This window comes from Tenrec ecaudatus, chromosome 2 (assembly GCF_050624435.1).
Source record: "Tenrec ecaudatus isolate mTenEca1 chromosome 2, mTenEca1.hap1, whole genome shotgun sequence".
Taxonomy (NCBI): domain Eukaryota; kingdom Metazoa; phylum Chordata; class Mammalia; order Afrosoricida; family Tenrecidae; genus Tenrec; species Tenrec ecaudatus.
The window spans coordinates 223,157,358-223,173,370 of NC_134531.1; the positions used below are offsets into that span (position 1 = coordinate 223,157,358).

The 16,013-nt window shown below is 35.9% G+C and overlaps 1 protein-coding gene across 5 annotated transcripts in view; it reads left to right on the top strand.

Annotated features, from left to right (window-relative positions):
- SYNJ1 (synaptojanin 1) overlaps window positions 1–16,013 on the top strand; it is a 109,394-nt gene that overhangs the window by 62,512 nt on the left and 30,869 nt on the right. For all 5 annotated transcript variants that reach the window (XM_075542364.1, XM_075542365.1, XM_075542368.1 and 2 more), the window contains exons 13-17: window positions 6,372–6,563; window positions 8,990–9,074; window positions 12,621–12,761; window positions 13,023–13,215; window positions 13,509–13,667. In XM_075542364.1, the coding sequence (XP_075398479.1) occupies window positions 6,372–6,563; window positions 8,990–9,074; window positions 12,621–12,761; window positions 13,023–13,215; window positions 13,509–13,667 (770 nt within the window). The remainder of the gene's footprint in view (window positions 1–6,371; window positions 6,564–8,989; window positions 9,075–12,620; window positions 12,762–13,022; window positions 13,216–13,508; window positions 13,668–16,013) is intronic.

Below are 16,013 nucleotides of genomic sequence, written 5' to 3' on the forward strand. Positions count from 1 at the left end.
CCATATTCATATAATCTTTCACACGCACACACGCACACTCACTCGCAGCCTGAAAAGCTAACCTAGAAACCACATTAATTGTGAAACTGGGGGTCCTATCCATCAAAATCAGTAGATAAATCTGAGTCACTTTATAATTTTTCAGTCATTTGTTTTTATTTATTTTTATAGCTGTCAGAATATAATAACCAAATTGGCTTAAAAAAATAAATGAGGCTATCAGAATGTTTTTGTCATAACACACTAGGTTATAACTTCTTGTTTTACTAATGAATCTTTCTCTCCTTCTTGATGCATCCATAGTTTCTGAACAGACATTACAGTCAGGTACAGTATAGAAAATCAATCTACAAATAAAAGTACCTTTTTTCTTGTTCTTTTAAAGTTGGTATTGTGAACAAATACAACTTATGTAAATGGGAACTTTATTATTTTACACTCAGATTCTATAGGATAAATTGATACCTGTTTCAATCTGAGAAAATATTGAAGTTTGAAACTTAGCACTTTTATTTAGAAGGAAATATGTAATGCTTTCTGTCTTTCTGTAGCACATGCTTCATTTTAATTAAAAATAACTTACCTCTTTTAGTTTCATATTTGTTTTATTGAACACATCATGTTATCTTTACTCTTAACAGTCTAAAGGACAAAACCCAAACGTGACCATTTTGGATTAATTTCAGAATACTAGACACTATCTCCTTTTCTCACAGCGTGAATTAAATACTTCTCTGGAAATACAGACCTGCACTAAAATGTGATCTGAAGTCTCTGAATTTAAAAAGTACCAAGATTGTTAGCAGATTTAGAAGAAATAAAGTTGTAAAAACGTCATTGTTTTTCATATCAGCTTATTCATAGGAATCTCATGCCTCTTTCTCTATAGACAAAATGTAGTCTTGTCTTTAAATGCAAATCTATGACCAAAAGTAACAGAAACTAGAACTTTAAAAGGCATGTCTTCCCATTCAGTGTCACTATCACTTAAGATCTGTTTTGCTTATTATTGTTCTGAATGTTTTGAGAAACTCCTGGGGTGGGGTTTTTGTGCCTGAGAGGGGGTGGAGAAACGAAGTGTCACCCTCCTTAATGGTATATTTGAGTTGTGTACTAAAACCCATTTTTTTGAATGACATGCTATTTAGGGATAGACATCTTTTGTCTGAGTATAGACTGTTTATACTAATCAGTTAAGAAACTAGGCATTTTTGGGAATAAAATTTAATCCATTTAAAAACTGGATTTATTTCTGTTAGCTCACACAATATGACAATGTGTTTTTGTTCACGCTACTTTATTTGCCTGCCTGTGCTTTGAGATAGTTTTACTGCAACAGATTTTTGCAGTAGTGACAGTGACAGTGACTTTTATTATAATGGTGATTCTTTTTCTTTGTGCACTCAGCTTTCATCAACACCTGACACCTCTGTACAAGTGCTCTAATAAAGCAGCAGGGACTTTAGAAAATCTGTCTGCCCCTGAAGATAATAAGGAGATGCGTGTTATCTCATCCGTTCCTTTAAGGGGCCCCCAGCTCAAAACTATTTTCATAAAGATCTTAAGATGCGCTATGCCGCTGCACTTACTTTCTCCCACAAGTGTACAGTGGAGTTTTCCAGAGGCTGTCTGACACAACAGAAGCAGATGGAGAATTCTGCTTCTCCTGTTACACCAGACAAGTGAAGAAATCTGCGTAAAAAAATCACTATTTTGAGAACTATAATTTTTGTGCTTTTTAATAAATGAATTTAATATTTAATAAATAAGTTATCTTCATTAAATTAATTGCTGATTTTAAATGCCTTCAGAATCACCAGTGTGTGGAGTTGACTGGCCTTTGAGAGTTGATTATGTGCATCTTTTACCACCTTGACCACATTTGAGGATTATAGGTAGCTTGACTTGACTTTGGTGTGGTAGCATCTATACCACAGAAATAGGTAAATGCTTTAAACCAGGACTCCATAGTTTCTTCCTCTGGAGAGTTAGCTATGAAACACTTAGCACACAAGCTGGATATAATCTATATTACATAGGCAGGAGCTTTGTTCAGTCTCAGTAAGATTGAAGAGTTTGAAGGCGTCCTAAAACTAAAAAGTTTCAAAAGTGCTGATCATCTGTCAGATATTCCAGCACTTACAATTTTTACTTCTTCCAGGCTCAAATCAATTGGCCAGTCAAAATTATTTCAGAATAAGAAGAAAGTAAAAAATATTTTATCTTGACTTGGTGCTATTTAGCTATGCAGTTATCAACAAAGCGTCTAACCTCCCTGGGCTTCGGTGTCCTTATTTGTAGAAAGGGAATGAACCCTTCACCCCGCTCTTCATGTTGTCAAACTGCAAGGGGTCCAGGAGAGTCTGTCACTGTAGCCGAAAACAGACCAGGTTGATTGGAGAAATCCTGAGTTTATTCCTGTAAGCACTTGCAGAAGGCAAGCAGCCAGGTTTCTCCTCTGAGCTTTCTCAGAGTTCAGTCCTTAGCCCATAAGTTAACATACAAGAAGCAGGTTTGTTACAATGATGATAGGAGAAGATTAGCAGGTGTTTTTAGTGTCATGCGATACACTTAAGAAGGTAGGTTCTATAATGGTCATTTGAAATTATACCTACATTTCTCCAGGGGTCATTAGATCACCATCCCATGAATCTTTATATACCCTTGTTTATTTAAACTGGGGTGACAATATGGCAACTATTTATCTTAGTGACCTTGTTAGCCTTGTTATATTTCTAGTATTGATTTTCCCTGTATCATTCACAAGGTTCTTCAAATGCAAATGAAAGTTCCTGGAACTACCTAAGATGAGAATGGGGAGAAGAACTGGATTCAGAGTTTGCTACAGAAATGAAAGAAAGTTTAGCTAGCAGTTATAAACACTAAAGACCAACTTGTCTGTGTATTCCTTTTAAAATCAAAAATAGCAAATCTTTGAAGTTGAAATTAAGAAACAAAATTAAAGGTGAGGAGAGAGATTGGAGAGTGTAGAAAAGGGTAGGATGATTTTGACAAGGGAAGGCCGGGTACTGGTTTAGAAAGGGATTTCAGGTCCAAATCAGGTGTTATTGAAAAAGGAGAGGAAACCGTTTTCTTTAAAACTACAGAGAAATAAGAAATTGGTTATTAGAAAAACGAATGACGTGGAATTTAACTTGAGGTGTTTGATTGTTAGGCACTCTTGAGATGTTTGTGATGAGCACAATAAGTAGTGTTTTGGCGATGTGTAAAACTTGCTATCTGGAGGGAGTCAGATTGGAGACGATAGACTAAATGTGCATAGGCACCTTTCCATGCACCATTCTGGGTAGCCAAGGGGAACTATAGGGCTTGACTAAGATCTGAGACAGGAAGTGAATGCAAAGGCTTATCAGCTGAGTAAATGGCCAGCTTTAGTAAGGGAAGGGAACACTTCATTGTTTAGGGATGTTGATGGAGAAGGTGTAGTCCAGGAGAGAATAGGTTCTGAGAGGGGAAAGCTGTGGCCCCGTCATGGGAAATGCTAAGGAAGTGACAGGATATTGAATGTGGCAAAGTGCTTGTAAGAGAGAAACAGTGAATCTGAGATTACATGTTTGTGAGGCTCAAAATAATCCCATGGGATGGGCATGCCTGTTTTCCAGTGAGTAAATGGATAGATGAACAATTTACCCTAGAGGGTCACCATTAGCGCACACATTGTTCAAGAAATAGATCTGCTTTTAATAAAATTGGGCTATTCCCAAGAGTGCAAAGGGCTTCTGGCAGCAACACTATAGGGTGCAGCTCTCCATGGTGGCGAGATGGGGAAGGGAATTGTTCTGAAAAACATTTCCTTGTGCCTCCCATGGTGCCTTTCTGCCTCTAGGAATAAATTTGAAATTACCAAGCAAAGCAGCTGTATGACATTCTCTTATTTCGAAGAAACCTTGCCCTTTTGCATTGAGATCCTTTTATACATCGTTTCTGTGAATTTTATTTACATTTGACTTTAAATGGGGTTGGATATGGGGGGTAGTAGAAATGGCATGGTTGAAAAATTATTTCTGGTTAAAAACACAGCCTTCTTTGATGTGGATTAATTTACACACAGTTGATAAATGGAGATGATGCCAGTAAAATACAGGTGTCTTGCTGGTTCATTTAGGATTTTCCCAGCATGATGATACTGTGAACTGTTCTAAAGAGAAAGGGAAATTTAATATTGTGAAGAGTTTAAAGTAGGTGTAGGTGTTCAAAGTTGATGTGTCCAGGCTTTCCTTACTTGGAGAAAAGCTAGCAAGTTTCTCCCAAGTGGTTTACGACCACAACAGAGGAGCCACATGCAAGATAGCAGGACAAAGCAGTCGGACAACACAATCAGTGGAACAAAGATTCAGCCATGAATCGGGTCACCACACGATTTCAGGAAGCCAACGATGTCTAGGGGCACAAAATGGATTTTATAGACCTTGGGTGGCAGGACCCCATTGCCTCCTCAGCCCTTGATCCTGCTTGTTGTTGGGATGAATCCATCTGGGCAGGACCAGTGGAATGGATCATGCGAGGCAATTTGGGATGGGTCATCCAAACCTCTAGCCAACTCTGACAGTAGGAATACTACACAAATGGCTTCCAGTTGTGCAAGAAATTATTACAAGCTTCACTATAATTTCCACTATGTTTAGTTCTTTGGGGAAATGCGCGTGTAGCTAAAGAAGGTAAACATTGTTAGCATACTTGTACTTCTTCCTGATGTTAAGAGAAATGATTAATGGAGGCTTCCTATAGTATATATTTTTAATTTTGGTGAACCTGATTTCTATTGAATCTAATGTCTTCAAGAACTTATATCTCCAAAGGAGCATGAGCTCTAGGGTACATGCCTACATAAACTTGTACTGACTGAATTCAGGTGCAAGTGCTCGTGGCTATGTGAGCACACGTGTTTTCTTTAGCAGGATTGTTTTTGTTTTTGTTGTGCCCTACTTAAAAAGTTCTGTAGTTTTTTAATGGTCCACCTTTTGCCCCCTAAAAGCAGTATTTTCAGTAGTGTGCTGTTCTACAGTCTTAGACTTTTCAAGAACGAAATAACATCTTTATGAACCAGCATTCAAATTTACAGACACCAGTTCACATAGTCACGAGAACACAAAAATCTGTGTACAGTATATCAGTTACTGCATGTGCACATTTATTAATCATATAAGAGTTATCTGGTCTATTGCAAGGAATTATTTCACCTACATTAGACCTGACTTCATTTCTTTAACTTTTACAAGACTGCTGTATCTTGTTTCACCCTCTCTATCAGAGGGAAAGATGATATTCAAAGAATAGATGAGAGAGATTGGAATTTCAAAATATACTGAACATGCATTTAATGAATTTATTGAGTGCTTCATGCCAGGCACTCCTCTCCTCACTAAGGAGATTGCAGTAAACATAACATTTCTACCCTCATAGAGCTTCCATTTTGAGGAGAGGAGAAAAATAGTTACAGGATAAATAAATAAACCATGGAGCTTATAAATGGATGATGGGTGTTATAAAAAAACGGAAAGCTAATAGGGTGTGTGAAAGTTTAGAAGCAGAGTGGAGTTTTGTTTTTAAAATAAGGTGGCTAGGGACAATCTTACCACAAAGTCAAGTCCTAAAGAAGATGGGAGGAGATAGTTAAAGTTGTGGGAACAGCCCATGAACAGACCCTGTGATGAGAACATACTGAACATCTTTCTGAAAAAGCAGGGAGGCCCAGGAGTGAGCAGAGATGGGCAAATGGGAAGCAGCTTGTCCAAGGCCTTGTAGGTCATTGCTATGAACTTGGGCTTCTACTCTGAGCAAGATGGGAAACATTTAGTAGTGACTTTATTTTCAGACATCTAATTAGCTTCCATAATTTGTATTTTTGACATCAAGTAAAACCTTTTGCCAGTGACCTAAATCTTAAATGCAAATGTTAATTGTTTTCATTTGGGAGAAATAACATACTTTTATACTTTTTTTATTTGCTTCCCAATGAAAGTTGTGTGAAAGTTAATTGCTGTATTACTAAAAATATACACTTTTAAAATTTATCCATTATAAAATAACATACATTTTGTTGAAACAGAACCAGTGATTCTGCATGCTTTATGTTGCTGCAGTTTTGTAAAGTTATTTTATTCTGCTTTGCTTATTGTTTTTAATGTGATTGGCATTCTGTATTTTAATTATGTTGATAAGTTGCATCATGCTGGGCTTTATATTAAGGGCTGATGATTATCTTGTGCCTGTGCATGTATCTTATGCTTGCGTATGCATATGGTGGTAATTGTATTTCCAAGACATCATTTCCCAGTTTTGAAAATTAATTTTCATTAATGGTTTAATGCAGCTAAAATTCTATTGTGTCATGTTTTGTTTTTGTACAGCATCTTCTAAAGTATTAAAGAACATGTGTGAGAATTTCTACAAGTATTCAAAGCCCAAGAAAATTCGAGTGTGTGTTGGGACCTGGAATGTGAATGGTGGGAAGCAGTTTCGCAGCATAGCTTTTAAGAATCAGACCCTCACTGACTGGCTGCTGGATGCACCAAAGTTAGCTGGCATCCAGGAATTTCAAGGTTTGCATTTTATAATACAGTTTTAATGAACAAACTATAATTTGTTAACCTGAGAAACAAGGGTAGTGTTCCACAATGTCCATTAATTGATAAAAGAAACATTTCTTAAATAGAAGCTTAACATTTTTAAAACCAAATATGTTAAAATCTTACCTGAAGTTTTTGCTTTTCTTTCCAGACAATTATTTTGAAAAGCATAATGGTAAAATAAAATATTGTTTTTCTTAATAGTTGGGTTTTCAGGAAATGGATCTATAGATAATTAGGTTACTTTGAGAGTATCACTTCTGTTTTCATTCTTTTAAATTGACACAGGTAAGAAACCCAAGCCCTTTCCCACCAAGTTGATTCTGATTCATAGCAAACCCATTGGAGTTTCCATGGCTGTATTCTTTAGGGAACCAGAATGCACATCATTCTCCTGGGGAGCAGCTAGTGGGTTTAAACTGTGAACCTTTGGGTTAAGAGCCACAAACTTAACCACAGTGCCACCTGTACTTCTTAAATTGACATCACACTAATGTTGTAATGGATAATTGGTATTTCATCTTTCAAACCTAGTATGTCCTGTTTTTAATATCTAGTCTATTTAGTTACTAAGATAAACAATGATCATTTAGATCACGAGCAATCTTAAACATATTTGGTTATTTATTGGAACTTTGTAACTTCAATAGTCTTGGCTTATCCTTGTAAAGAGTAGGTTGTCACCTCTTTCAGGTACTCCGCCACCAAGTTATTAATAGCCATTACCACATATTAAGTGAATGATGCTTTTATTAATATTTTGATTAAAACCATGAATTAGAAGTCTTCTTTTGTTAGTTCGACTTTAATTTCTTTTTAAAAATGAATACAATTGCCAGTATTAAATACGCGGGTGATGTGTATAGGAAATAATTTGAAAACATTTTCCCTTTTTAATCAGTCTCATTTTAAACCCTTTGCTTATTCCCCAAACTTTTATTAAAATGTCTCCTCTTTTATTTACATTGAGCAAAGCTTGAAATTTTAATTATGTAGTAGTAGTAATTATAATAAATAATAGCTAATACTACAATTTCAAGTATTTACGTGTATTCATTTAATTCTTAAATCAGAGCTACCACATAGATAGTATTTTTATTCCAATATTATAGATTAGGAAATAGACACACAGAGGAAAGTCACCAGGCCAAGGTCATGGTAGTAATAGCAAAGCCAGGGTTTGAAATCAAACAGTTTGACTCCAGTTTGTGCTACATTTTATCATATGTGTGAAGTTGGGCAAATTGTTAGTTTCTATAAATCTCAGTTTTTGCCTGTCAAACAAAGGCAAAAATAATGTCTCTCATAAGGTGCTTAGTAATTAAATGTGGTGGTATGTGCTTGGGCCTTACACTTAATAGCAAGCAATACTGTTGCTTAACAGTATTAAACAAAATCACTGTCGCCAAGTTGATTCCAACTCATAGTGACCCTACATTGGGTTTTCAAAGCTGTAGATCTTTGAGAGCAGACAACCTCATCTTTCTCCCTTGGAATGGCTGATAGGTTTGAACTGCCTACCTTGTCATTAGCAGTCAAACACTACCTGACAGTACCACCCAGGGCTCCATTAATCCATATTCACAGTATTACAGACCCTTCACAGCAAGTTGGTGTATAAATTCCATTCTTTTAATTCAGTTTTTCTTTGTACTTTGTGAAGCCTGCTCATATTTATCCTCATATCTGATCCTTCAGGCTACCCAAAATACCCCTTAGACTGCTTAGATCAAGCAACTTAATGTTCTTTTTAAGGCACTGTTAACTATGAAAAAGCACTATCTAGAAAAAGGTGCTAAGGCTTAACCCCTGGATCTCTTCTAGTTTTTCTGTTTCTTCCACTCAGGAAATAGCGACAAGTTCCAACCTGGGGTTTTCAAATTTGAATGTGAAGACTTACTGCCAATTGTTATCTCTTATTTAAGATGACCTTTTTAGCCACTTTATTCTCTAATTCTGATTCATTTCATCCTTTGAAAAGTGACTTGTTTCTTAGAAGCTCTCCTTGGTCCAAAGAATTCTTTCAAAATGATTTCTGATGGGGCTTAGGGTTTTTTTTGTTTTAAAGAATAAAAGCTTTGCAGTAGCAAATATAGGATACCTAGATAGAAATGTAATGTATCGAATATACTTGAGTATAAGCCTACCCGAATATCAGCCGAAGCACCTAATTTTACCATAAAAACTGCATTTAAAATGTGCTGAAAACCTTAACTTATACATGAGTATATATAGTAATTTTGTCTCTCATGGGTTTTCACTTGGAATTTGGTTGAACTTTAGTGGATTGTTAAATGATATTTGGGGGAGGGGCTCTGGTATTGATCATCGGTATGTTGAGAGAGTTGCCAATTGACTAAGACTATATTAAAACAGTATTTCTTGGACGTTAATTACAGATAAAAGAAGTAAACCAACCGATATATTTGCAATTGGTTTTGAAGAAATGGTAGAGTTGAATGCTGGAAACATTGTGAATGCAAGGTAAGCCAGCCAGGGAACACATGGGAAATTTCTCATATTGAGGAATGGAGGGCAGATAACTAAGTAGTTTTTAGAAAACTAGATGGAGATAGTGTTAAATGAAGGCGCCTTCTGAAGTATAAAGCAGCAAGTTATAATTATTTTTTACCGTAGAGTCCCTTATACTCTTTAATGTTGAGACTTTTTTATGTGATTATACCTTTCAATATTTATTAAATTAGAAGTAAAACCAGACATTTTAAGATATTTAACTTGCTTTAAAATAACAATAAGCCTACCCCATGTTATAATTATCAATTTTTGGAAAATAACTATACAGATTTCTACAACAGGGAGGAGGTTATGTGTAGATCCCTGTAATCGGTTGGAAAAGGAAGAAACTTTAATAGTATTTTCAACTAATATCTTCTTTGATGCTATACCAACACTCAGCTTGTAGTCCTTTTAAAGCTTATGTGGAATCTGAAAATAACAATGAATTTTTTACTCCATTCTATTAAAATTCTTTAATCTAGCTATCTATGATTTTGTTGTAACATCATGTATTGATGATTGAAAAATACTGGATCACTTAGCTATGTAGATAGTCCAAATTTTGATGCATTTTATGAACAAATAGGCATTTATGAATATACTGTATTAAATGATTTAATCACCAATCTTAGCAGAAACTTATGTTAGGTATTGAGGTGTCAAGATCACAGTGGCAGCAGATACATATTTCCCATAATTCTAATTTGTACCTGAAAACTCAAGTTTTATCATTGCAAATAAAAACTATCAATGGTTTTTCTTGAAGCAATAGCCTTGGTTGAGAAAATGTTTGCCAGACACCCAAGTATGAATAACCCTCATTTGTTTGTCATTAGTTCCTTCAAGTAAGAATATGTTCCATGAAAAAGGAACTTAAAGTGCAGCTTAAAATTCAAATTCTTCTGGGCTTTTTACATTGATACAGCCATTGTGCTCACTACAAAGCACAAGTGCTTTGTGCCTATTCCCCATTCATTCAGTAGTTTAAAAAAAATGACTTGGGTTGAGATTTCATAAAGCTACTACTGCATTCAGGACATTCCTAAATGAAATTGCTTTTAAAAAGATTTCAGAATGCCAGTGAAGAGTGACAGTGAGGACCAGGATTGATGCTACGCTCTCAGCTCCTCTAGTCTTTGTTTCTCCTGGATCATCAGTGCAAATATCAGTTAACACAGGAAAAAGAAGCGATGCCTTCGTATTATGAAAGTAGTATTGACTTCTCGGGTTTCAGGAACCCTCGAGTGGTTTCTCTGGACCAACTTTGAAAACTCCTTCTCTGCATCTTTATTACGAATAGAGCTTACTAGGTCAAAACGGCATAACTTAAGTGTTTTATTTTTACGTAAAATATGCTTACTTTCATGTGTGAGCAGTTGCCCATCTTTTAAGACATTTTTAAGATTTTCAAAATAAAATTATTGGCCAAAATAGCATGGTGTAGTCATGGGTTTTTCAAATGACAGGTATTTTCTTAGCCAAGGTGAGTAATAATTAGGGAAGTAAAAAAGAAATATGACTTCATGTATTTTATGTTTTGTGTATTTTTCCTGAAAATACATAGTTTTTTAAATAGAATAATATAATCTTAGGATGCCTACTGATAAAAAAATTGTTGTCATTTGTCTAAATGGAGTTAAATCATATTATTCCTTAATAAAATGATAAGTATCCATTCTCTAATCAATGTGAACTAAGAAGTTGCGCTAAATGCTAACAATGCATCAATAAATAAACCATGAAAACTCCCTTCCCTTCTTAGGTGTTATTTTCTAGTGGAAAGAGACAGACAGTAAGCATTGTTCTAACAAGTAAATTATATAGCTCGTTAGAAGACCATAAATTCAATGGAAAGTAAATGGAATAATCAGGATCATATTTATTGAGAAGATGACTTGAAGAGTGGTCCAGAAGAAGGGAATTTGTTAGTATTATCATTTTAGAATCAAAGTCACAGCAGTAGGAATATGGTAGATCTGTAGGCAGTCCATGCTTTGAATGTTTAATTTGGATGTGGAATGGCTAGTGTTAGATGTGAGGTCATAATCTGGCCTTAACATTTAACCAGATGTGTGACCTTGAGAGTGCTCTTATCTCTAAAATGGGAATTATACAAGATCTCACAGTAGTTGTTAGAATTAAATATGGTGGGATAACAAATCTGTATAACTTGCAACTAATACTTATTGCGTGTTCTAGATCATCTACTCATTTTAATTTTACTTGGTATATAATCTTGAGTCATAAAAGTATGTTTGTTTCCTTTTGAAGATCTTTGGACACAAACTGTTCTGAGGGATTTTAAAAAGTCAAGCATTTATCCTACTTATGAGAACTATATTTCAAAGTAATTGAGGAGTTAATTGGAAAAAGTTATTTATAGAATTCCAGTTTTAAAAAATAAAATAAATTTTAAAAAGAGTTCCAGTTTACTATAAATGGAATGATGAAATTACAAAATTAACACTTTTCAACCCCAGTGAAATAATAAGAACTGAGCAGTAACCAAGAAATGCTAAAAGCTTAGATGGAGAATTCATAGGTAGCTTTCTAAGAGTGGTCAGACTGCAGCTCCCTGAACACCACAGAAAATCTGCCCCTGTTGTGATGTGACAGGAAATACACAGCATCACCCATGAGGTATTTTCCTCTGCCCCACAAGGAAACGTAGAATTAGTTTCTTAACCAGACCTCTACATCAAACTATTGGTTTACAGCAATGTGAATGACAGAGGGACCAGGAGGAAGTTACTGTCAGCCAAAGCCAGGCTTTCGAACCTTCTTCTCCAAGGAAAATGTCCCAGTTTCTTTCTTTCTTTCTTTCTTTCTTTTAAAGACATTGAAAAGGCCAGACTGGGAGGAAGGGGAGGTGGATATTCAGCATTGAGAGACTTGAGATTAAGAGATTAAAGATATATAATACATAGGCCTTATTTGGACCCTGCTTAAAACAAACTAAAAATAATTGAGGCAATTGGTTATGAACTGGGTACTAAATAGTAATAAGGAAATTAGAGTGTGATAATGGCATTGTGAATCTATAAAGTAAAAATTTCTATTGTGTTAGAGATGCATGCTGACATATTTTTGGGTGAAGTGACATGTACTTTAGATTTGGTTTAAAATGCTCCAGATCTTCCCAACTCTCCCCACCCCGCCAAAAAAAAAAAAAAAAAAAAAGCAGTAAGGATGCGAAGAAGGAAAGATTGGCAAAACGTGTGTTTCCTATGTGGTGATTATAAAAAATTTAAGGGATATTGATTGTCATTTAGAAAAATAAAAGTTCATATTTTTGTTGTTAAGGATTCACTGGTTTTGAAGTGTGGGGTCCTGTTAGCTAAGTTTTAAGCTTCCCTTTTTAGCCTACAGAAAGTTCACTCTTTGTGTAGCTTGTGTGACTATTAGTAGTCTGATAGAAAGGGGGCATATAAATGTATAATTAGTAACTTGCCTTATAAGATAAACTGTTGTCAATATCTTTTAAGAGATTATCTTTTTAATATTTTATGGTAGCACAACTAACCAGAAGCTCTGGGCCGTGGAACTTCAGAAAACAATTTCCAGAGACAACAAGTATGTGCTGCTGGCTTCTGAGCAGTTGGTGGGCGTCTGCCTCTTTGTTTTTATCAGACCACAGCATGCTCCTTTCATCAGGTCAGTAAATAGAGCATCCTCTGAAAGCCGTTTGCCACCAATAGAAAGAAAACAAGAAAAAGGCCTAGGGTATTTGCTCTTTCAGAGAAACACTTATTCGTAGTTCTTGTTTTAAAACACTTTTCATTGACGAGCCAGTGATTGCAGTGTACTATTTCACAGCATTCTCTCATAGCACCATATGATGTGTGTACCCCTAATTGCTTATGGACATCAGGTATTGACATTTCAAATCTTTGATACAGAATTCTTTGTTTAAAGGGACGTTGCAGTGGATACTGTGAAGACTGGAATGGGAGGTGCAACAGGAAATAAGGGAGCAGTTGCGATCAGAATGCTCTTCCACACAACAAGCCTCTGCTTTGTGTGTAGCCATTTCGCCGCAGGACAATCACAAGTCAAGGAAAGAAATGAAGATTTTGTAGAAATTGCACGAAAATTGAGTTTTCCCATGGTAAGGTCTTGCTAGTTTGTTCTTGAAGATGAAGCTTACCATGTGTTTTGAAAATTGAAGATAGTTTCTAAAAACATCAATCATATTAAAATTAAAAAAAAATTTTTTCTTTGCAAAAAAAAAAACAAACATCAATCATGTTCACCTAAATGGGTTTGAAATGTATTATTACTATTGGGTTAAAGAAACAGGGACTAGAAGGGAAGGAAATATATCTGAAGCAAAAAACTATTCATGAAATATCTTTTAAAAATGATGGTTTTGAATTTGAAATTCAGTCTCATTGCTTCTAGGGGAGGATGCTGTTTTCCCATGACTATGTATTTTGGTGTGGCGATTTCAACTATCGAATTGACCTCCCTAATGAAGAAGTCAAAGAGCTCATAAGACAGCAAAATTGGGATTCTCTTATAGCAGGAGATCAACTAATCAATCAGAAAAATACTGGACAGGTATATCCATACTTGCATTGGGAAGATGGTACTTTTTATATCTTTGGATTGGGGGGGGGTTGGTTATAAAACATACTTTCCATAATCATGATGTATATATAATGTAAATGTTATTTAACAGATAAACATAGCTATTGTTTATTTTAAAATATGGGTTTATTGTAAATAAACCCAAAATTCTAAGAAGTGACTTCTTCATGTCTCTAAGATTCACTTTCAAGTGGTAAGGCGTTATGTCCCCCTACCCCCAATAATGCTGAGTTTAGAATCCTAGTCTTCCATACCCTTACAGAAGGGTTGCAGGGAGAAGACAGGCCAGTCAGGGTGCAGTATATCACCGATAAAACATATACCTTTCCTCTGGTTCTTTAATGCTTCCTCACCCCGCTATCATGACCCTAATTCTACCTTACAAATCTGGCTAGACCAGAGCACGTACATGGGTACAGATAAGAGCTGAACACACGAAATACAGGACAAATAAATTCCTCAGGACCAATATTGAGAGTAGCTATACCAGGAGGAGAAGGAGAAGGTGAGGGTAGAGAGAGGGAACTGATCACAATGACCTACCTATAGTCCCCTCCCAGGGGGATGGACAAAAGATAAGGGGGTAAAGGGAGACAATGGACAGTGTAAAACATGGAAAAATAATAATAATTTATAATTTGTCAAGGATTCATGAGGGAGGGAGGCAGGAGAAAAATGAGCTGATACCAAGGGCTCAAGTAGAAAGAAAATGTTTTGAGAATGATGATGGCAACAGATGTATAAATGTGCTTGACACAATGGATGTATGGATAGATTGTGATAAGGGTTATACAAGTCCCCAATAAAATTATTAGTAAAATAATCATCTTAGTCCTCAAACATACTGGTTTTTACTTAAATATCTTGTGCTAATCTGGTTTGTTTTTTTACTCTTGTTTTTTTGTTTTTTAAATCATTTTATTGGGGACTTGTACAACTCATCACAATCTATCCATCCATCCATTGTGTCAAGTACATTTGTACATTTGTTGCCATCATCATTCTCAAAACATTTGCTTTCTACTTGAGCTCTTGGTATCAGCTCCTTATATTTCCCCTCCCTCCCTGCCCCCCTTTCCCTCACTAACCCTTGATAATTTTTTTTTTTCATGTCTTACACTGTCCAATGTCTTCCTTCACCCACTCTTTCTGTTATCCATCCCCCAGGGAGGAGGTTATATGTAGAGCCTATAATCAGTTCTACTCTTGCTTAAAACCTATGATCAAAATATTTTGCTTTTTTTTTTAGTAAGTAGAGTTGATTGAAGGCCACATATTATGGTGTCTAGTGGTCATGAGACAGGGATTCTGATGTTTGGGCACCACTTACCCTTTTTTAAGGCTCAGTTCTGAGACTGAGCTATCAAGCAAGATGATTTCTAAACTCCCAGACATTTCTAAATGTCTCCTATAGTTTGTTCATCTATGGAATTCTCTTATCTAGACTCGTATTTATAGTTTTCTTAATTGAAGGTTAAACAAATGTGTTAGTCTGGGTAAACTAGGGGAACAAATCCACACTAACTCATAGGTATATAAGAGAGATTTTTTTTTTACCCAGATGGATAAATTTTATTTTTTTAAACATTTTTATTAGGGGCTCATACAACTCTTATCACAATCCATACATATACATACATCAATTGTATAAAGCACATCTGTACATTCTTTGCCCTAATCATTTTCTTTCTTTTTTAACATTTTATTAGGGGCTCATACAACTCTTATCACAATCCACACATATACATACATCAGTTGTATAAAGCACATCGTACATTCTTTGTCCTAATCACTCTCAAAGCATTTGCTCTCCACTTAAGCCCTCTGCATCAAGTCCTCTTTTTTTCCCCCTCCCTCCCAAGAGAGATTTTTATATAAAGGGTAAGTGTACTTAAGAAAGCATCCCAACCCAGTGCTGCCCAAGCCCATAAGTACATTAGCCCATATGTCCCACACTGATCTACAAAGTCCTCTTCAATTTCACAAAACACACACAATGATGCTGACTACAGGAGGAAAGCCGAATCAGTAAACGTGTAAGCATCTCAGCACTGGCAGGGGTCTCCACACAGCTGCTCTAGCACCCAGGGCTGCATCAGGGTAGGTCCATGTGGCTTCTCAGGGATGTCTCGCTGGAAGTGAGCCTTGCCAGCTGAAGCAAGGAACTGGCTAAGGCAGCTGCACCCTGTCCACTCTTTAGAAAGCAAGAGACCTGAGAACTAGAAAGGTGAGGCTCACCGAGCCATTTTATATCTCTGCCCTTCAATGCCACATGTGTCTATTGGCTAGGTTGACACAATAAACCTTAACTACCTC